A 23,491-nucleotide genomic window follows, 5' to 3' on the forward strand; every position below is an offset into this window, starting at 1 on the left:
AAACCCAGCCAGGCTGGCCAGCGAGGAATAGGACTGCAGTTTTCCTACTGTATTTCTTACTCACCGATTGTTCCCAGGTATTTTCAATGCCCAGGCTTTGCAGACTTCCTCAGTGAGAGAGGAAGAGGGGAACATTTTGAGGGTCTGCTTTTTTTCATAAGCTTTCTCCCAGCCTGGTGATAAGCCTGTTGTGGAAGCCTGAGCCCCCTTTGGTTGCAATCAGCATCAGCTCCTCCGAGAGGAGGAAGGACCCGGAGCCAGGTTATCAAGCAGCCTGCTCTCTGCAGTGATGGTCAAGCCACTATCAGGCCCCTGCCCCAGCCCCCAGCTGTCCGCAGACACAGATGAAACAATGAGTGGTGCCGTGCAGAAATCTGCTTGGAAAAACTCCCTCTCTGCCTGTCTATCAGGGACCAGGCTTCCATGAATGCAACTATTATGTGTGCTTTAACTCCCAGCCACGCGCTTGGTCCTGTTCCCAACGAACCCAAAGGGAACGGTGTTATTGACTTAAGTGGGAGCAGAGGCAGGCCCTCCACAGCCTGGGGATCCAGCAGCTTGCCAGTGCCTCTCCTGAGCGCTGTACGTGAAGTCAGGGAGGCTGCTCCCTCTGACACGGATGTGTTTGCTGGGCTGAGCTGCCAGCCCAGCTCCGCGGAGGCGCTGCGGGAGCCTGTGCTGTACTCTGCTCCCTCGAGAAAAGGGGCTTGCTACCACAACTTCCCCACAAATGTTTTGACAGAAGGGGCTCAGGACACGAGAGCACGGAGGCCAAGGCACGAGGCCACACCTGAGCAGCTAATATGCTCAGCTCAGCAGAAAGGATTCAAACAAACAACATATTCCTAAAATAATTTGCATCGGAACAAAGCTTTCTCACGAAGCTTGTGCTTCTGCAAGCCATGTATTTTCCTTGGCACTTCTCCAGGCTTAAAAGCAGATGTAAATGTTACAAGGCTCAGATACAGCAACTTCTTCTCTCCTGACTGCCAGGGAAAGCTTACAGAAAATAACCAACAAAACTTTTACCATTTGAAACGGCAACGCCAACAGTCATTGATAGAGAAATGGAAGAATGAATCGGGCATGGGAGTGAGAAGTGACTTCTTCCAAGCTGCTCTCAGCTGGAAAGAGGGGGAGCAACACAGCTGCAGACAAACAATAACTCCAAGTGTTAACGTGAAGGTGCATGTGCAGATGCACATCAACCAAAGGCTGCTTTTCCAGCACTGCTTTCTGCAGCTTTCCTGTCCCTTGGTCAGCCTCTGGCTCCCTCCACCAGTGTCTGGCATCACTGAATGGGGCTGGAGCCACTAAGGACTTCTCTGAAGGCACTGGACACTTTCTTGAAAGCCTGAGGCTCAAGGACCTCCCTGGAAATGTAAGTGCTAACACGGAAAGAAAGCAAAGTTCCCTACTATATTTCACAGCATACCACAGCTAAGAGGTAGGCAGGTCTGCTCTGTGGGCAACTGCACACCTGGGGCTGCAGAAAACCAGGAAAACACCTAGTCTGGTCATCTGTGCTTCTGGGGGCTGTCTTCTGGAGGGCCTCCTGGGAGACCCAATTCATCAAACTTGCTAGAAACAGCAAAATGCATTCCCGTGGGTGTGTGGTTTCGTGTAACAGGATCCCCCTCCAACCCAGACGTGCAAGTCCAACGAAGGTCTGACTCGAACGCATTACTTCAGCCCTCCCTTACTCATCGCCTACAACCCAAGCCCCAAATGTTAACGACTCAGCGTGTTTTATCACAGTAGCATGTACACTTTCAATCATCATTAGAGACGAGGAGGGTCTAGGCTCAGGCACCACGCCAAGTTAAGTAAAACTTTCCATGAGGAAAGCTATTTGTTTTCTCCCAGAGCTGTGAGGCTTGGCCAAGAGGGAGGAAGGGAAAAGCTCGCCCAAGCCAAAGGTGTAGACAGTGTTACTGGACTTTACAGACTACCTGCATGTTGTTCTAATGACATTTGGACTACTGGAAATCACTGGGTGAACTCAGGAGTTTTCAAAGGCATAATTGTGGCAGAAGCAGACTAAACTTAACGCCTTAAGAGCCAATCGCTTTAATCATGAAGCTGAGATGTATGAAAAAGGATACATTTCAGCAAAAGAATAATTCTGTCTGCTATGGTTCCTGTTCAAATAAACTATATCACCAAACCACGTGCATTTCCAGAATATAGAGGAGTAAAAAAAGAACATATGGTTTAGACACAAAAAACTTTCATATATACTGTATAGGAGATATATGGACTTGTCAGACATCTAACGGCTCAACACTGTAAGCAATTCATGGGAATGACATTAGCAATAGCTCATATTACATCCAGGAGTTACAGCTTTTACTGCAAAAGTTCTATTTAAAAGAGCCATGTTCAAAATGAAATGGCTGGCAGGACTGCAGCTTTCAGTAACACTTTACCTGTGGTTTTGCCACTTTTACATACTTATTGGGGGCTTAATACTCCCAATTTACCTTTTCAGAGTAAAATACAAGTCGCAATGAGTGCATTCATTGGCATGGTGCTATAAAACTCACAGCTGTGCAAAGACAATCACAAGAACAAAAGCCTTCTTGTTTTAGAAAAGATGATTATGTGGTTCTGATACTTTCTGCTAGCCACATATCCAAACATCAGATACCTCTGTTTATGGCCTGTGTATTTTCATCTTACTATGCAAAGATTTATAGATCTGATCAGGATAGAGACCTTTATGAAAGCATTCATGTGGAGAGGAGGAGGCTGAATTAATATACAAAACTTCAGACAGGAGATCTGTCTTTCAGATGCTGCTATTTCAGTTTTGGCTCCTACACAGGACTCAGGACATTCTGGAAAAATTTTTTTCAACAGCATGTGGAACCCTGGCCTCATGGCCAGCAATGAGAATGTGCTCCTGATTTCAACAAGGGCTGCCATTGCATCTCAAAAGTTGAGATTAGAAGCCAGGCCTTCAGTACTCAAGCACTGAGTAATCAAATACCTTGATTAAAGAATCCTCCAGGATGCTGCTTTACTTTCAATTACAAACTGATTTTGTAGAGTTTTGTGCACTAATGTAACAAATGGGATTACAGAATGTACAATACACCTTGAAATCTGCTGAGGATATAAGTAATACATTTTTTCCTGCTGGTATCAATGTGTTTCCCCCCTCTCTTTTTTCAAAATAGCTTCACTTTCATCTGTAATGAAAACTACATTCTTTGATGTTTCTAAAAGCAGGAAATAATTTCACAAATGAGTGTCATTCTGCTACATGTAAAATATCTAATAGCTCGTGGGAATACCAGTTACAACCTGAAAAATATTTCTTGGCATCATCCATCCTGGTGAAATGAAAGACTTGGAGCTCAGTTGTGTGTTTCACACAGGCTACACTAGGTCCCGGAAAGGGAAATGGGGATGAGGAAGGTGATTTCAAGTCACCTACAGCATCTCCTGTTGTGAGCCTGGCCAGTTCCCAGCTGCCTGGACATCCGGAAAGCTGTGTGAATTTCCACTCTCCTGCCTCTGGCTTCGGGTTTCTTCTACCACTACGAAAAGCAGTTAAATTCTGAAAAATTGCCTGAACTGCCCTAGTCAACACAAAAGAAGGAGGATTAGTTCAAGAGCAGACTAGCATAGCTTTTGACCCAAGTACTAGTTAGGTAACTGCAGAGACGAGCACATTCAAAATATACTGATATCAAAGATATAAATTAGGTAAATTTTCACATCTGGTTCAAGGGACCAGGAAGAATTTTCATCAGCTTGTACCTTCCCCGAACTATCCATCTCTTTGGACAATACTAATTCCACTTCACATCTCAAAGGGCTGTATGGCGACACATCAATATCTAAATAACATGTATTTTCTTAAAAGAAATTACAGCATGGACTTGTACTAAAGAGGTCCCTCAAGCCTGTCTGCCTAATGACTTTTCATGAGCTCCAACACCCAGCACCCCACACTCCTCCCAGGTTAGATTTGAAAGGCAAACATCACTTATTTAACCTTCACTGCCTAGGGCAGGAGTGGCACACGCACATGGAGACACCGTCAGTCCCAGCATCACCTACCAGGGTACCCCAGTGTCCTGCAGGTATCTAAGAGAGCTCCTGATGCAGAGGACAGGATACACTCCCTCTCCCCTTGCAAAGGACCATGGACTCTCACACAGGACCAAAACCAGGCATAAATGTCACAATTTCAACCGCTTTTAATCAAATTTTCCTGTGAAAGCAGCAAAGGTAGTCAGCCATAATCTTTGCTAAGAGGCTGAACTCAAAATGATTTGAAACGGGTGCTGGTATCCAAGCCAGATACCTTTCAGTATCAAGAGCACAGCCATAATATATCAGGTATCACTTTATGGCCTGAGTTTTAAATATGTTCTATATGTGGAATCACATATTCACATGCTGAAATGGACAGCACATTTAATGAGTAGCCCAGGTGGCTACTGTAGATTTTGATTTAAAATAAGATTGCCAAGACCAGAACTTACTTGCCAAAATGGAATTCTCTTCATGTGCTCTCTTTATATTACTTCAGCTACCCACCTTTTACCAAAGCAGAAAAATGTCATATAAAGGATCTCTATTTATATAAATTAATTGACTGTTTTTTTCCATCCATACTTTGCAGTGTAAATGGTCTATATTTGGACATATTCCAGAGCTAAAGGAATGAATATTACTTTGAAACTAAATGATTTCTGCTTATACTACTCCAAAACTCCTCTATGTATATTAGATACATATATCAAACCTTCCTAAAGTGGTAAACAAGCAACCAAAATTTTATCGGTTATAATCTGGGAAAATCAATTGGATATTTTATTTTTCTGGCAATCCCCTAAGTATGTTAGATGTCAATGCCTCACATTTCTTAAATACTTTTAGATAAAAGTAGAGGTATTAAATAGCTACAAAATCCTGTGCAGATATACTTATTAAAGCAAGCGATGCTTTGAGAATTTAATTTTTAATGTCATTAAAATATTTCATTAATCAGGGATGAGGAAAAGAGTTGTTATACTCGGAGTAGCAGGCAAGGGAAGCAGTTAAGTACACCTGATCTGTCTCTGGCTTTCATACTGTTCACAAGTGCTACAGATATTCCACCCACTCCTCCAACAAGAAAAAGACTTAGAGGTGCATATACTAGTAATTAAAAATGGCGATATCTTCAAAAAGCTGCTATTTAAAAAAAAAAAGTCAGGTACATGGAAAAACGAGTTGTCAAAACTCATGGTCCCTTGTTTCACTGTTATGGTCAGAGGTGTGAACGAAACAGTATCAGGAACAAAGGCGCTGCTGCATCCATGCTTGGCCTCCTCCCTGCTAATCTCAGTGAGCAGCAGCCCCTGGGATACCAGGAACAATCACTGGTGGTTTCCAGGCAGTCACCAGAGTGGCCAAACTGCCCTTTGAGACCGTGAGAGGGAGCCCAGACGTCACCCTTCCGGAACTGACAGGTGAAGGGGATTTTTAACCAAAACAGGATGAGTGTTTAGATAGTTGCTGGGGAGGAAAAGATCACATCAGAAGTGGCTTCAACTCACACTTGCTCTGGCCTATTGGTGGGCTTCTGCCACCCAGAGAGACCTTGCAGCAGCCCTCAACCCACAGCACCAGGTGTCTTGCCCTGCTCTCAAGGGCTGGATCCAGCTAGTGGACGTGGTTCTGTGAGCTGACCCAACTGTGCAGATTTTGCTGTTTTGGGCAGACTAATTTTCCATTAGCCTGCTCTGCTGCTCCATAATCAATTGATATGACTTGAAGGAAGCAGGAAGAACATGTGACAGAGCAAGACAGATTGAGGCCACCCTTTCCATAGAAGCCTGCAGTTCCATCAGATTAAATGTAATGTGAAACCAATGTCTGCAGTGGTGGTGAAAGCACTGCCTTCATGAAATGCATATAGCACATACCTAAACAGGCTTTCAGCCTGACTCACAGCTTCATGCTCCTGTGCTGCATGTCTGAGGCACGCCAGAGCTCTGCATGGTTTGAACAGGGTGTCTTGGCCAGCACAAATTCAACAAAAACACTTCCTGCCTTTAGCCCCTCGTTCAGATACTGAGACAAATATAAAGAGGGTAGTAGTCCACTTCAGATATACACAGAGTGGATGACCATTTCTTCAGGCAGTGAGATAATGTTTAGATAGGAAAAGATAACTCAGGTGGGTTGAGCTCCATCAGTGTGATCCCTGAGACAAACCTAAATATCATTTTAACCATTTCTGATTGACCTCCTTAGAGGGAACTGGTAGTACCTAATTCATTGAACTATAAAGGCTTGGGCTTCTTCCTATTATATACTGTTATCAGGACTGTTACATCTTTCTTGGTCTGTAGTTGTTGTGGTTAGCCACAGAAGGATTTTGAAAGCCTGCTGGATGCCAAAGGGAAGTATATCTGGATTTGGCTAGCTGAAGAGATCTTCGAAGTCAACCTCAGGTATCAGTGCAGATGTACATGGTAGCTTCTACAATTAGTTGTGATCTGTTAGAGGACTGGTGTGCATGTGTGTCCAGAGGAGAGTGATGGAACAGAGATGAGGTTAAAGGCAAAACCATTTACACTTTGTCAGAGCGAATAAGCGTTGCTGAAAATACTAAAACCCTCTCTCAGACCACATGGTAACAAAGACCCTCTGTTCCTCCACAAGAAACTTAAACCAGACATTGCTGAGGAGCTTCATTCACCCTTCATCCCCGAGACACATTTCCATGTCTCCAGCAGGGACTAGCGAAAAGCAGCTTTCATGGTTCTGTCTGAGAAGAGGTTGCTAGATTTTTGAGAGGTAAGACAGCAAGGTTGCCCCTTTCTTGTGCTTTTCTTCAAAAGACAGCTATACACTATGTTTAGATTTATCTAAATTCTCCTCCTTACATAGATCCATTCCATTCTTTCTTAACCCCAAAATTCTGGCAAGGCATAGCTTTTTTTTTGTTTGTGTACATTTCTAATTTAGCTTGTTGAAATCATGCTCCTGGCAGCACAGGTAAGTGATAAAAAATGCACACTGTATGAAGAAAACCTAGTCAAAAAGATGTGTTGTGCAAAACTAGTGACCTTATCTCCTAATTAGGAAAAGTTCCCTAGACCTCTCTATCATGTAACCAGTAACAACTTCTGTGAAGAAAAGCAATTTTTCTAGAGTTGAAAAGCAAAGAGCTGCTACTCAGTCTCCAGAACATTAATTTTGAATCCTAATTCAGTGAGTAGCATGCTGTTTAAAATAGAATGGCAAATTGTCCTTTAAAAAAAAAAACCAACAGTGCAATGAATTGTCCTTAAATTCTCCCTGAAGGACAATAACATTCAGATGTTCCTTGGCACCAGTTAGTTTCAATGCAGCCATTTAAATGGCATTTCAAGGAGCATGGTATGTTGGAAGGGAATTCTCATCCTGCATTAAGGTAAGGGTCCAGAATACTACTGGGATACTTAGCAGCAAATGCTAAATCGCAGTTCACTAAGGTCACATGACCAAATTCCATATTTTCCCTTTTATTACATTCAACTAATAAATATTTGGGAACTAGGGTCTTACAGGTTTATCACAGCACTTCAACTTTTCAGTGCCGCATGTAAAATATGTATATACATACAGAATCTTACAAAACCAGAAAAAGAAAAAAAAAAAAAAAAGAACAGCAAAAGCAGCAGCAAGGCTACAATAAAAATGGGGAAAAAAGGTAGTCCTAAACATCAGATGCAAACAGACTGAAAAGTGATGCTGAAAGATACGCCTCCATTTTTAATCTGAACCCTCTCAACTGAAGTAGAGCAGTTTAACATTTAGTTTCAGTGAACAGATTTGCATATCAGACGTTTCACTGCATTATGAATGGGACAATGTTAAATATGTTTTCACTGCAGCTCCACAGGTCACTGGCATGGGCGTAAGCCAAGAACATACAGTTAAGATTATTACAACATAGCTATTGGTCATGCAGCTAGAGCTCTATGCTAACTAACAACATTAAATGCTTAGATAATGGGGTTTCATTACGGCAAATGAAATGAAAGGGCCCTTTCCTGTATAAAGACAACCCAAGCAAGGTCCGTACCTTTCCACCAGGCTATTAACGGAACTTTTTTTCCACCAGGATTCAAAAGAAGGGGGCTTAAGGGAACTCACTGATAGAGCAACATGGTGAATGCAAACCTGTGCCGTGGAAGACTTACCATCATCCAGGTACATCTGGTCCAATTCCTCAGGTTCTCGCTTGATCGTTACAGGAATAGGGGCCAAATTATGATTACTTTCCTCATGCAACTCTGGCAATGACAGTGGTTGGGTTGTTGGAGACTCATTTCTGTGAACCTTCGGCAGTTGCTGCTGCTGTTGACCCATTATGGATGAGTGAGTTGGACTGCAGGACTGCAAATAGGTTGGCTCTTGGGTAACAGATGGAACTGGAGAAGAGGGACTGTTGGGATAGAGTGTTTGTTGATAACCAAGGGGACAGCTACTGCTCAGATGTTGACTCACCTGCGGCTGCAGCATGACGTGAGATGATTGCTCGGGGGGGCTTGGGTGCACAACTATAGACCTTGGCACTTCCTGTATGGTGGGGACACCTCCAGCGGGCTGCTGAAGTCCGAGGTGACTGTGGCCCGGGTTGGGGATGCACTTGTAAGGAGAGGATGAAAGGTCGTGCAGCTTGGGGCTTGCATTGGGAGAAGGAGACATCACGGCGTTTCTCTGCTGACAGGAGGCAAAGCCGGCCACGAGGCACGAACCAGGATCAGGGGGCATCATGATCTGCTGACTGTAGTACGGTTTAGAGAGAGGGCTTAAGCCTTGGTTCATTGGTCCACAGGTTTGAGCAGGCTCATAGTCATCTGTGGGTTCTGTTTTTATAATTGGAACTGTTAAAAGAAAAAAGGTTTTAAATAAACATGAGTTGCGTATTGGTATGATCAAGTTGGCTTGTGGCTAGGATACCCTTTGCAAAACAAACAACGTCGTGAATAAGACTCTGTGTGTCTTTTGCCTAGTTCTCCCACCCTATAAAAAAAAATGAATGAGTCATCAGCACAAGAAAGTCACAGCTGGTTCTAATATTGAAAAGGACTATTTTCTTTGGACTCTCCTCCAGCACTAATGTGCTATAAAAATCTATTTGCAAATAGCTGTGCTTCAGTGGAAGCTTTGGACCCAAGGGCTCCATGGATTTGTAGTAATCAAGGCAAGAATTTTAACTTGGATAGACTACTGCATTTCTACAGCTACCGATCGCCCATTTGATAAATGTCTGTACACGCAGTAAACTGGAGCATAATAAGGTAGAGATAGGGCTTTTAGAGTTCAATGAAAATAAAGTTGCAAAGATATATGACAAAGGGCTATGTACAAGAAGTTTTCAATTATGAGCATATTTTTGAAAGAGTAGGATCTGATTTGTTTAGTTTTTTACATAATTGCATTTCATTTTTGCTAATGCCAGCTCCTAACAAACATTAGTCAGTCTCTGGCTACCAAGAAAAAGTGATTCCTGTTTTAGACCTCTGCTTGCTCTACCCACTGTCCCAAACAACGCCCTAATTGAGCTGTCACATCTCTAAAAACAACCAGAATGCGGACGGAAGTGATTGTCAGTGAGCATCAACTCAGTGGCGACAAATGCAGAGCTGCTTTCTCCAGTCGAGGAAAGATCCTTTGTCAAATTGAGGTGTCTTTTCAACATTTGCTTTCTCTCTCAAACCAAAGTGAGGCATCTTTGAAGCTGCTCCTACAACACATGCAGTGCACAGGCAAAACTGACCCACATTCTCTGTCAGGAAAATTACAAATAACAGAGCCAAGCTAGACTGTACATGTATTTTTTTCTAGTCAGATGGGCCTCTAATGCATACAAAGATCCAGTATGGATGCATAGTGGCATTTATCTTCTTCCTAATAAATTTCTGATGACACTAGAGAATATTTTGCATAATATTCTAATAACTAACCCATTGTGACACAAAGTTAATAATGAAACTCTTTTCACAACTCAGCTCAGATACATGTGTGTTGCACAAGTGTCTCTGACTGTATTTTTATTTGCATGTGTTTTACAAAACACACATTTTCCAGCCATTTATTATGTTTGTGTATGAGTCTTTTTGAGCCCCTTAAAATGCACGTGTCCATCTGTACATATAAAACCTTTATCACTCACAGATTTTGTTGGTGGTGAATGCACTTCACTACTTGTTTTACAGTCCCCGAGCCCCTTGTTAACTTTGTTCCTTTTATGTTCTTTTACATGTAGATGCTTGCAACACTTGTTTCAAGATTTCTAGCACCCCAGTAAAAACAGGTCCATATATGTAACAGATGCACAGGTGCTGCTCAAGACAAATAGGCTAGGTGTGACAGACTGTCATTAGATTTCTCATAATCTTATTTTCACCAGCTTGGGTGCTGCACACTGGCTAGCAGGTCTACTAATGCACTTGGTTGGAGAGAAACAGATTCCATGTTCAGTGACAGCTTGACAAAACCACTATCACACCCTTTAGGAAAATGCAAGACTGAAGAAATGCACCTAGATAAACACAGCAACTCAGATATTGTAAGAAAATACCTTTAACAAGTTCCTGAGCTAGCAAATATTCTCACATGTTTTATATTAGGTTCACAGTGCTAGCACTAACCACAGCACAGCTGGAAATATGATGGTTGTTGAACACTGAATTTTCCCAATATATCACTGTTATAGAAACACCTGTGCTAAATAATTCCACGCTCAACCACTGGCAATACAACTCCAATAAACCCTGGAGCTGTCTGACTTGTTATAACCCAGGGAAGGATTATAGCCCTGGTGGCAGGCAGGCTGGAGGCTTTACAGAAGACAGGTTCCTGATCTCAGGCTGGCTTTTCATTGTAGCTCTTCTGCAGAACACCATTGCACTTTATTGTCACTTCAGTCTGAGTTTTCTCTTTAAAAAAGCAATGCCATGGGGTCCATTTGGAGGTCTGGTCATGAATATTGTTAATCTTTTTTTTGTGTGTTGCTACACTGAAATACACATACTGCAGCCAAAGGAGGACCACCAGTAAAGTCCTGCTCTGCACAAGGTGAAGGACTGATGGGTGGCAGGAACTCTGTTCCACACCTGTTAGTCCAAAATCTCACTTGGAGATGGTGACAGCAGCCAAAGACACTCCTGCTGCCTACAAATTCAGGGGGAAAACAGAGACTGGTCAGGGCTAGTCAGGGTTGTTTTGCTTTGAACTAATATTTATGGGCATCAGTTATTTCATGTAATGGGAAACAAATTGTCTTTAAATGGACAAATACTAACTTTACTTATGCTTAGAGCTGCCTGAACTTGTTCAACTGAACTGTTTTCATTACCTTTTTTAATGTGTTTTTTCAACACAGTAAAGAAAGTCAGACATTGCTCTGTTTCGTATATTTTGTTTGTATGCTAATCTCATCACTAGTGTAAGTATCACACCAGAAAAAGTATTTCTGCTGAAAGAAAGAAAAGACAGAAAGAGTATTTCTGCTGAAATGGTGAAGGGATTTGTATCTGACTTTTCTGTGTTTTGCCAGCTGCAGAGCCATTAACCCTGTGCAGAGTGAGCGTGAGCATCATACACACTGGGATGGCAGCCACTCAACCCCCCTAAAAAATCAGCAAACGTCTTCATGAGGTACCAGTTTGGAGAAAGGAGGTCTGTAAGATTTTTACTTCCCAAGAAGAAACCATTACTAACGATCCAGATGACCTGGAATCAGACCTGTAAAGCTGAGCATGTCAGAAGAAACAGAAGACATTAACATTCTCCTTCGAGCCAGATCTCAGCTTTAGTATTTTACATGAATAACTGTAGTACTTTACTTGTGGAGGACACAATACCACAAATTGCTACATTACATCAGTTAATGGCTTGTTTATGCTACTCTGTCCCATTACCTGCTTCTCCCCAGCCTATGTATCGTCAACAAGCAGAGTAACAAAGGCCAAAAATCTATGCCAATGTTTGTATTGGCAAACAACTCAAACTACCTGTGGGTCTGACCTGGTCATTCTGAAAATACCAACAATAATAAATATTATTTAAGTATCAATTCTGATTGTGTCAGAAGTTGGTGTAAACCACCTTACATTTTTTCATTGAAAGGGCAATTGTTTTCTTCCACTTTTCAATGGACTTCAGAGGCCCCGAAGTAAGAACGATGGGTATTTCAAGGCACACCTCCCAAACCAATGCAGGAACAGCCTGTAGCTGTATTCAGTGGCTACCCACTTACCATCACAGCGTCTGTGGTGTAACTCAAACACCGTAATGGGGCTACAAGGAACTAACACATCCTCACCCATTGTCTCATTGACTTCTGGGGGACTGAGATGCTCAGCTGGTGTGGGCAACTGCACCTGACTTGGAACTTGATACAAACCTTAGTACCCACCTTCACCATTTTCTCCTAGATAAGAAAATCAGAGAATACCCTGACTTGGAAGGGACCCTCAAGGATGAAGTCCAAATCAGGACTCTGCACAGGAGAACCCCAGGCAGCTCACAGGGGAACCCTCTGCACGAGACAACACAGCGGACAGCACTGCTCACAGGCCAGCTTGTGTTACCACTTATCTACTGACTTATGCTTGATGAACTGCCAGTCTTTACAAAACCAAGATTGAAAAAGGGGGTTTGAGCCCTTTTATATATCCCCATGGAGGCATGGTAAGCTAGCTGTCATAACACACATCCACTTCCATCGTCACTGACTTCCACAAGTATTTCACAGAGGGAGATGCAATGTGATATAGGCAGCACCACTAATTCTCCCAGGATTAATATTTAACAGAGAACAGTATTAGCCTAACTTCTAGCCCAAATATTTCAAATCTTGAATGACTTGGTAACATCCTGCCAGCCAAAAGAGACACTCCTAGTCAGTCACACAGCAGGCCTGGGCTGGCAATTAACTGCAAAGCCCTACAGCTGTTCAGAACCTGTGAGCACTTTCAGCAGAAACAGTCACTTCTTAAATCCAGCAGAGCCATACCAAACAGCAACAATCACTCTGTCTCAGAACTGCGCCATGGTGCTGAGGTAGCAGCCAGTCTTGCAGACTCTCAGCTGGCTAAAACGAAAAACAGTGACTGAATTTGCGATACACTGAGATTTGCCTATAATAAACTGCAGCAATGAAGCCGGAATTTGTGAAATTGTAAACACAAAAGATGAGACTCAGAAGCCACATTATTCATTTTCGAGTGCTGAAGGATCTGGCCCTTGCCCTAAAAAGGTAAAAAAGGAATGCAAGTTTGGCACAGGGAAATTTTTAATGCCTGTTACTTACAATGCACAAGGTCAGCTGACAGATGGTTTTAAACAGTTCTTGATTTTGAATATTAAAATATGACAAGTCACTATTCTAAATTAGTCTGATAAGCAAATTAATTTCAAATTGGTTTTCAATGGTTTGGTGATGCCTTCTTAGACTCTGAACTCATGTCATTATGTAATCTAATTTAATATGAAGTTCTGAGAACCACGCATTGGCAGCAGCCCTAGCTATAAATCAAAGTTTCTTACTCAGAGAGATCAGGGTTATGACATCATACCAAGGCACTGGTGGGAGACAATGGTCCTTCTGTGTGTGTCTGAATCTGGGAGAAATATTTCAGCCAATTCTGCAAGGCCACATTTAAATGAAAGGCCTTTCTAGCAGGTAAAAAGTTAATATATCAAACCTAGAAGAAAAATAATAAATCATGTACATTCAGTAAAGGGAATCAGAAAGTGCTCAGATATATACTATACATATTTTTTGACAATTCTAACACATGTGTGTTTGCTTTTGCACTTTAGCAATCCAGATGGGTTTTTAAGCTTTTTTTATTTTTTTGGGGGGGGAGGAATGTTATTAGAATATGTGAACTGAAAAAATAAAATCTTATTAATTAAACAGATGTTTATCCTGATTAACATTTAACTATCAAATTTCCATTTCCATGTAGTATTATCAGTGTAGACATTTATGGCACTAAAATATATTTATTTTACCCTTAAGTTTGATTGAACTTATCCAACAAAATAGCTTCTTTTCATGGTGCAGACTATGATGTAGTTCCCTGGCACCTGCACACAGATTTTAGTTAAGAGTTTGAAAATCAAAACACTACTTTTTTCATCATGTGCACACACCCGTTTCTTCAACTTCTGGACTAAATGTCTGGCAATTGGTAAGAATTTGGGCTGGGACTTTCAAAGAGAGCTGAGGAGTTAGCTATCTAAATCTCCATTACTGAGCTGAGCTCTGAAAGGCTGTTTGTGCCTTTGAAATCCTTCCCTGTCAGTCAGTTTTGATACTGGCAGCACACCTTCAGAAGACACTGCACTGGTGACCTCAGCTCCTGTCACTGCCTTGCTGCTGGTTGACCAGAGACTAATTAGGGATGTGGACACACCTCCACGTGCAGTTTAGCTCCTCTGGATTTGTGCAAAGACCAAATGCTGGCTGCTGCAGCAGCACTGGCTGGATCCAGCATACTTGAGGCCTCACCCCTTGTTCTGACTGTGGAGCAGCCGGTGCTGGGGAGAGGCAAGGGGCTGGCTGCCCTCACAGAACAATCCCTGCTTCAGTAACACCCGAGCAGCAAGGCTGAGCAGAACTTTCTGAAATGCCCTGCCAACACATGTGCAGCAGTGGCAACCTCAGCAACAAGGGACGAGCACTCAGCTCCAGGGATCTTGTGAGACAGTCAGCTACAGGGACCTGTGCAGATGCTGTCTGTGCTGGTGTTTTCCCCAGGCACCTACAAAGCTAAAACACTTTTAAAGGTCGAGCTGCTATCAAGCCTTTGCTTTTAGTTACTAAATCCAGTGCATGGTGACTCAGACACAAAGGAAGCCTCCTGCCATCAAGACACTGCAGGGAGCACATGTGTGTGTGCAACTTTTACGTGCACAAGTATCTGAACTCACCCTCTCTTGCTTGTACACTACTACTGGTGCTACTCATCAGGAAGGCTAACTCTAAAACATGCCTCCCTGCCTACCAGCCCTTTTTGGGTTTTGTGTATAGATTTTTCAGGTTCAGATGAATATGTACAGTTTTATACAAGAATAGCTCGGGGAGATGGAAACCTTGTGCGTACACCTCACCACTGTCCTAATCTCAGACAGTGACATTATCTGATTTGGAAGTGCTTTCCAGCCAACTCATTTGCTAAATGCTTTTCAACAGCTGTTAAATTATTAGGTTATTCTACACATATTTATGAGACAGAAGATCATATACGGTAGCTTGTTGCATGCCCTGCTAAATCAGGTGGGGAGAAGTAGGAGGTAGGTGGAGGGCATTTTGGGTTGTGCTAGTACAGAAAATTATGCATTAACTTTCTTTCAAAAGAAAGAGATAAAAATTCTTAAAAGGCACAATTTTCACCATAACAATTTGTTCAATCCTACAGTGTTGAATAGGAAAATCAAGTCCTGTGATATGCCCACTTGGACTGCTCTACTGCTGCTTCCACAGCGTGGTGCAGCACCTGGCTCCACTGCAGCCTTCAACTGGACATTTAACTGTGCACAACGCCCAGTCTGCACCAGCCAAGGCTTTCTATGTCACCTCTGTCAGATGTTAAATCCACTGGGCTGAGGTCTGTTTGGATGATGCTACACAACATTACGCCACCAGTGCTGACTTTATCCCTGCTTGCATGTGAAATTACTGGAAAGCAAGGCAAGGAGTCCTCAAAATGCTCATGCAGAGGAGTTCAATGACCAAAACTGGGTTGGGGGTTTTTTCATCTGAAGGGGAATATTTGAAAATTGAGGTATTGACAAAAGATTATTTTATGCACTGGAAGTTAACTGTTAGGGGTGATCATTGCTGATGGTCAGACATAGGCACGGACTTCTACAGAGCACTTGTCCACCCCTGCCTTTCTCAGGGCAATCATGCAGGTGATGCTTTTTCCTAGCCTTCCAGGTGAAGATGGAGCACCTCAGAGAGGCAGTGTTCTTCATATGCCTCTCCACACAGATAAAGACAGACTCTCTGTCAGGTCAGATGTGGCAGGCTGGGCTGGCTGACTGCTGAAAATGGATGTCACCTGGGTAAAGTGTGGGCAATGCAGCTCCAGTGGGTACCCAGCACCTGAGGGTGTAACGCTGGTGAGTGCAACACGGGCCTCCTCTGCTCCTCCACAGACCTCTCATGGCTCCTGGATGGGAGAGGAGGGGCTGATACACCCAGTGATGATGAACTTTGTGATTGTCATAAATGAGAACAGACTCTGACAAAACCTCACCTGCTTTTAGTTACTCTGCTACATGTCAAAATTAACAATCAGCCACTGAGTAGCCAAAACGAAATAAACTGTGTCAGTGTATAGTGTAAAAATGAGTAACTGTGATTTCTATTTTCACCTAAAATAAAAGTCCTCTGGGGCCAACCTTTTACCCTGTTGCCCTGTCCTGCCATGTGCTGGCTTTGTAGCAGTCCAGATGCTCCTGGGGATGAAAACACCTCCAGCAGGTCCGAGGCTCCAGGCCTGACTCAGCCACGCTCCATCCCCTTGTTGAGGCACTGCTGAGGTGGTATTGCACCAGCCACAGGTTATGGTCCCTGCACATCACAGGCCCTGCATTGGCCCTGCTCCCTCAGATCCCCATCATTTGCATAAAGGACTAGGCTAATAATTTTGCCGACCTCAAGCAGGAAAATTCAACAAATACCGAGAGGTGAGAGGTAGGAGGAGATAATCAGCACAAGCCACATGCTGTGTCACATTGGAGTGGCAACACTTTGCATCCTCATTTCTGCTAAGAGGGCTAACGTCATCTTTTAACTTAGGGAGTGAGGTGTGGGCGGAAGGGCTGAGGTGAAACAGAGGCATGGCTGCTCAATGCAGCCACGAGACAAGCGTTGTTACACCCATTTGTATGGTAGGCAGGGATAATTTTAGAGCAGAGACAGTAACTCAGGAGAATGCTGACAACAATATGCCGTGGGCAGCATACACCCTTTTCAGATGTACACCAAGGGGTAGTCCTGCAAGGAATACGGAGTTGGACTTAATGATCCTTATGGGTCCCTTCCAACTTAAGATATCCTGCAATTCTATTCTACAATGTTAAGAGCTTCACTTCTGTGCCACTGGGCTGTAAACCACAATACTGAGGCACATCTAGTCACCGCAGGCAGGCTCTCAGCACAGCTACACACCCACAGATTCAAAGGACTTCCATCCCCACCAAGTCACTGTGGCCAGGTTTTCAGAGGAGCTCAACATCTCGGAGACTTTTGCAGATGACTGCAGGGAGGCAAAGGAACTGCAGAAAAGCTGTATCTGTGAGTGAAGGCTGTGCAGTTGGAAATCTGACCCTGTGGGTAGTGAAACGCATCTCAAAGTAAAAGTTACCCAGAATATCAACACCATTTTAATAAATACCAGAAGCAATGAAATGATCTTTTAATAATGCTTTGACAATTAAGAAGCCTGACAGAAACAGAAACTGGAAATACTTTATCATCAACTCTTTGCAAAAGCGTATTTTTCATTCCAGTAGAAGAAACACATCAACTTTCCTTTTTCCTTTTTATTAAATATTTCCTGGACAAACTAGCCTGTCTTTGGTTAGTCAAATATCACTACTTGTCTAAATAAAATTCAAAGGAAAACTTTCCTGTGTTCAACATTCTTGGTATCAATACTTGCTGGATAATAGAAAACATAGAGAGCGCTCACTCCTATCTGCAGAAGTAAGTTCTTGACCACATTTCCTCTATTTTCTGTACCTACTTAAAAGAAATCTAAACAGACAGAGACCTAATCCTTATCAGTCATTGTTTAAAGTCTTCTGAGCAGGAGAACTCCTTCAGCTTTCTTAGATGAAAAGACAGGATTTGGAATCACAGCATACACGCCTGTCTTCTTCTTTAGACGCTCCAGGTTAGTTTAACCCTGAAACGTGGTTTTCCAGAATGTTCTGCTGTACATAACGGAGCTGCAGAGCCCCCTGCATGGAGCCACAGCAGTGAGGCACTTTAAAAGCTGAACATCCAAGGGTCTGCTCATTGTGCTCTGCTCAGACTCCTGACTGCAGTGTCGGGTCCAGAGCCTTTCTCCTCGAATTTTGATGGAATGTGGCAATGCAAAATGCATCAGTACTTACCATATGAGCTGCAGGAATTCACCTGTGCCAGAATGGTATGGAAACTACTTATATTTCTGCACCAGGCATGCCTGTGAAGAAGTTTCAAGAGCCTACAAGGCTGCAGGCTCCAGGACAAAACTGATATGCAATTGCTCAGTGATATGTATCAGTGAATTACCACTAAAAAAATGACATTACAGTCATTTCTGTACAATATAAGCTAATACAGGATTCAGGAATTGCTCATATTTAGCAGAACAGTAAATCAAAATTTCAATTAAAAGTGGATTATGAGTACTTAAGTTTACAGTCTATCCCAAGCCAAAGACTTAAGCAATCCCGTTTTCAAGACCTTGGCTCCTTTTCTGAAGCATCTACTTTCTGTTTTGCTTTGTTATTTAAACTTTTCATTTACAGAGCAGTAAGATTTTCATTTTTACAGCAGTTTTTTTATTTCTGAAGCAGAAACTCATCTTCACCAAGTAAGTCCCTGCTCTGCCAAACACTTGAGCTAACAGAGGGAAGGTACAATCCTGCCACATCTCTGCAGCACGGGAGAAGCCCTGTGGTGGCGAAAAAACATTGCTGGAGAGGGCAGCTTGTGCTGGCTGCATGTCACAGAGCTGTACTCCATGGAGATGCCATAGGACCATCCATGGGAGGTGGGATGAGTGAGGTCACGTGTCCCTGGATCCACTGGCTGTTTTCCCCTAGGGAATGAGGAGAAATAGGAGCTACAGGAAAAACCCCCTACTGCCCTGCAGTGGGGGTGGGAGCTGCACAGCGAGCCCACGGCTCTCCCACTGCTCTGCGTGTGCCCACACCCACCCCAGGAGCACAGCCAGGGGGTTCACATAACATTTAGGCTTTAGTCCACATTTGGTATTTTGCTTTGGCACAGTCCAGTTGAGCTGTAAAATACATGTCTGATGTGCATCATGAAGCTCTTAAAAGGTCCCTCACACAGAAATACCTGCAAAACTACAGCAGGCACTGAAATTCAGCATTTGATTAGTCCTAAAGCACAGAAGAAGAAGAAGAAGCAGTTTACAGAATACCACCTGTATGTGTAAAACCACATCTTACACTTCATGATCACTCCGACATTCGTTCGTCAAAACCCTCCACCTTCCCTGTTTGTGGGATTTGTTTAAACAAAAGACAAAGTGTTACCTGGGCCAAAATCATGCTTATCTCATCTACTTTTTTTTACACTGATCACCCAGTGGTTCTTGACTCAGGTAATTTTTTCTGCATGAGATAAACTTCGGATTTCTACAATGCCTTGAAGCAGTAAAAGAATGTTGTGACTGAAATCAAATCAAGCCTAAAATGACTCCTAGAAATGCAGCAGCATAAATGACTGATTCAATCACTGTACGTGGTTTCTAGATACACAGCAGAGGTGATTGTATCTATCTTTGAAAGGCATGATGGAAAAAAATACCAGCCACAGAAGGGCAAAACCTTACAGCTGTAACACAGGCATTAAAACACAAGCATAATAAAAACATACTATACTATTAATTCTGGTGATTGCAGAAGCACATACACTTTTACCACTGTTATGGGAGAGGCTGCAAAGAACACAACATGTTTTTCAATTACCTACATGCCAATATACATATGTATTAAGAGAATGTGAATGGAGAACCAAATGGAATGGAAAGAATATTTACTAGGAATACCTGCTTTCCTTTACCCTACCCTGGTGTTACATTTTTTCTTTCAGGTTTCCTCACACTGAAATGAAAAGATTTCACTTGAATTTAAATTGGTGCAGCAGACTAAACAAGATTCCTCATGTTTTCAACAATTATCATAATTAAAGATGTCTTTCCAGAATAAAGCCTAGGCTGGTTCCCTGTTGTCACTAAGTCTGCTGTCACTAGTATGTATTCCCATCTCTTCACAGCAAATGTTCCAAACACAGAATACTGATAGCATAAACCAACTCTGCCGGAGTGCACACTATTCCCAGGGTTTAGAATACAATGGTAAAAAAAGGTCTATGTAAAGGCTGGGGGAAGGTGCTGCTTAATAAAAAAACAGCAGCTAAGAAAAGGCCTGAATCTGAAATATTTATGAAGGTAACTTGGGTGACAAGGCAATACCTGATTGCCTCTACAACTGATTTTTGTTGCTGAAAAGTGTTGTGGAAGAGAATAACAACTCTTTTTCTTTCCAATTTAAGAGATGAACAGTCTTTAAATGTACAGACATCCCCATTGGGAATGAAGCTTGCATAGGTAGGCTGATTCAGTGGAGCATAGCTACACAGAACATATGCAATAAGCACTCCATTGCCATGTCAGGTTTCCTGTACTCTTATTTTTAATTTCAGTCCCAATAAAAGTGCATGCATGCTAACTGGGTGAAATTCCAAATGTGTACTTTATGGGATTTCACCTACAAAAAGTGAGCATATCTCTTCAAGTCATGTGACTTGACTTGAATATTACTTTGTTGGCATTTCCCACAGAAGGATTACTTTTGCTTGGAAACTCTACAAAAAAAGCATAGCTTAATAATTTTTTCCTAATTCCTCTTGCTTTCCAAAAAACAACAACAAAAACCACCCTTCTTTTCCTACTTTCCCCCAGACACTGTTCTTGGTAAAAAAAGCTATTTCAAATAATAATTAAAAAAAAAAATCTAAATTTACTAGCTATTAAAATCTTCATACAAGCCTGCCTGGAATGCAGCTATCATGAGTGACTTTATTGTCACTTCACAGCTACCAATATAAGCTTGAAAAAAAAAATTGTCACACATTTCTGAACATTTCCCATCCATGAAGCATTTTACATGGAGCACTCTGATCTCTACCCACGTTGTCCATCTCAATTTTCACCCTGTACAAGGCAGCAAGGTGCGAGATGACTGCAAGGGGAATCCACACACCACCTCCAGCTCAGAGCCCAGCATGCTTAAAATATTGTGGTGTGAATTTAGAAATGTTATTTGAATGCAATTTACCCTCTGAGGTTAGAAAGTCAGACCAAGGGTTGACAGCAGCTTAGCAGAGAGCTCAGTGCCTTCACAAACATCTGAGTTCGTGCTATGGCTCCTCAGCTCCCAAAAGCAGAAGTCCTTGTTTCAACAGGTCTCTGCCACCAATGCAAATGGAAATAATCTGCAGAGGCTGTCTCTTGTGTGGGCAGCAGAGACAAAGGCAGCTCTCCTTGATTTATTCTCACTCTCATAGCACCAGGTGTATTTCCAAAATATTCTACTTACTAAAGAATTATTAGAACCATATATGATCATTATCTCTCACGTTTACTAGCAGAGATAAGGAATTTGCTTTGTTACCATTAGCAGGAAGATAAGTGAAAAGCTGGTACTGGCTCCTCTTTCTTTTCCCATTGCAGACATAGAAGTTGACCTGAACAGGGCTGGTAATTCTCTGATTGCGGAAAGGCGGTATCTCAACCACCAATGAATTCTGCAAAAGCAACAAATCAGAAAGTCAAGGCACAACTAAGACAGTCTAGCTGAACAATAGTATTGAAAAGTTAACCCCAAGAAGGAAGAGAAACACTCTCTGAAGGGAAACTGATGGGCTTTGTGGGCAAGGATGGCTTCCCACCAATCCCAGTGTCCTTGCCAAGGACTCTAGAAGTAGGGAAATTGTTTTAGCATGGCTCAGATCTTTACAAAATCACTAGCCCTCACTTCTTCCCTTTGGACAGCAAATGTGATACTGTATATGGACAAGGCTCTATCCAGCCTGCCTCTGTCAAGAATCTGGGACTTCAATCAAATTGTGGTCTCTAACTCAGCAGGAGAAAGCACAACGGCTCGGTTGGCAGGTCATCCCTGATATATCTGAACCTAACAATATTTCCTTTGAAAGGCATTAGGACAGCATTACTCAAATATTTCCATTTTCCACTGTGAAATATATTTTTATATAACAACTCAGGGAGTTTTAAGCATCCTAGCTTCTGTGGATGGGAGAGTCACTGTTGCAAGCACATCAAGTGCAACATGAAAAAGGACTGGAGAATGTGTAGATGATCTTCCCCTGCCAGAAACCAAATACTCCAGCGTGGGGCTAAGGAATGACTTAGCTTCTAGGGCATCAGGGCTCAGACATATGCACAGTGAATCTGCTATGATCATCAAAACCTCCCTTGGCACTTTTTGAAAGAGTAACAGGGAATTCTCTTCTTAGCATTTGGCCTGAATTCAGCCAAGATCTTTAAATTGTTTGCCTGCAGTTTTGCAAGTATTGCATACTCCTGCAGACGTGGAATAGTGGACGTACTTCCCACTTAGAGTCACGGCTGAGAGAGCCGCACTTCTCCAGCACGGAGCTGATCTCCTGTGAGGGGACTCATGTTTCTCCTGCTGAAGATAGAGGAAAGCCAAGGAAAATGATCAGAAATTGCTTTGGGAGCAGCGGAAAGAACTGACCCAGCAAGACAAAAGATGAGCAGATGGAACTGGCCCATCCTGGACAATGAAAAAATATTTTCCAAATGGTCTCTCCTACTTTTGGGATAGCTTCCAGTGAAGGCTTTTTACCCCACGATCACGTTAAAGAAAGATTTCCAGGAGGGGAGGCCTAAGTACTTGTTCTGTTTCAGTGCCAAAGCCTTGGAAATCCCTCTTTAGTAACAGTGCTGGAGAAGGCAATATATATTTTTCATCTTGATGTTAAAATATTTAAGGCAGACTTACTGGCTTGCACATTTCTTTGTCGGTTTTGGCTTCCATTTCCCACACATGGTGACCATCTAAAAGACAAAAGAAAAAGATATCTAGTTCTTTCCTTTTTGCCTTTCCCAAGCCAAGAAAGGAACAACTTTCACAAAAACAATCTCTTTGAAGGGGCACTGCATATGTGAAAAGGAGATCTCACAAAGCATTGCCCAAAGTGTTGCCCAACTAAGAGACCATCTGGGTCACCTGTGACAGGAGCCCCTTCAGCTTTTCTGAAGGGAAGAACCACAAGCCAGAGTGCATGATCCCATGATAGGGGGGAGCCACAGAGCCACTAGCCTGGACAAAATATGCAACTGTTCTACATCTCAATTCGCTGAACTTTCAGACAACAATACTGCTACTTATGAGGCCCTTTGAACACTACCTAGGCTCTAAGTAATATTCAATATTAATATTAAACAATACAACAAGTAAAGTAGCATTAAGGAAGCTACTCAGCCATGCAGGATTTGATTTTAATATACTCCTAGTCTGGCTTGTCATAATTCTGCTGCTTGGGTCAAAAGGCAAGGTCATAGGCTTGGAAACACAGCTTTAGACTCCATTTTGAAGTTGGTTTTGTTCAGCTACAGTAGTCCCACTTCTGGAGCTGCTTTTAGTGGTCTGTTGGGTCCTCCAAATCTACTGAATT

General features: G+C 42.6%; 1 protein-coding gene across 6 annotated transcripts in view; it reads right to left on the reverse strand.

Annotated features, from left to right (window-relative positions):
• NFATC1 (nuclear factor of activated T cells 1) overlaps positions 1–23,491 on the reverse strand; it is a 109,827-nt gene that overhangs the window by 23,648 nt on the left and 62,688 nt on the right. For 2 of the 6 annotated variants that reach the window (XM_059851209.1, XM_059851218.1), the window contains exons 7-9: positions 22,816–22,871; positions 21,442–21,574; positions 8,196–8,882 (exon numbers count right to left, since the gene is read on the reverse strand). In XM_059851209.1, coding sequence (XP_059707192.1) covers positions 8,196–8,882; positions 21,442–21,574; positions 22,816–22,871 — 876 coding nt within the window. Of the gene's footprint in view, positions 1–8,195; positions 8,883–17,407; positions 18,837–21,441; positions 21,575–22,815; positions 22,872–23,491 lie in introns of those variants that run through there. The other 4 variants (XM_059851227.1, XM_059851234.1, XM_059851241.1 and 1 more) reach the window with 4 other exon arrangements.

This window comes from Haemorhous mexicanus, chromosome 1 (genome assembly GCF_027477595.1).
Source record: "Haemorhous mexicanus isolate bHaeMex1 chromosome 1, bHaeMex1.pri, whole genome shotgun sequence".
Classification (NCBI taxonomy): domain Eukaryota; kingdom Metazoa; phylum Chordata; class Aves; order Passeriformes; family Fringillidae; genus Haemorhous; species Haemorhous mexicanus.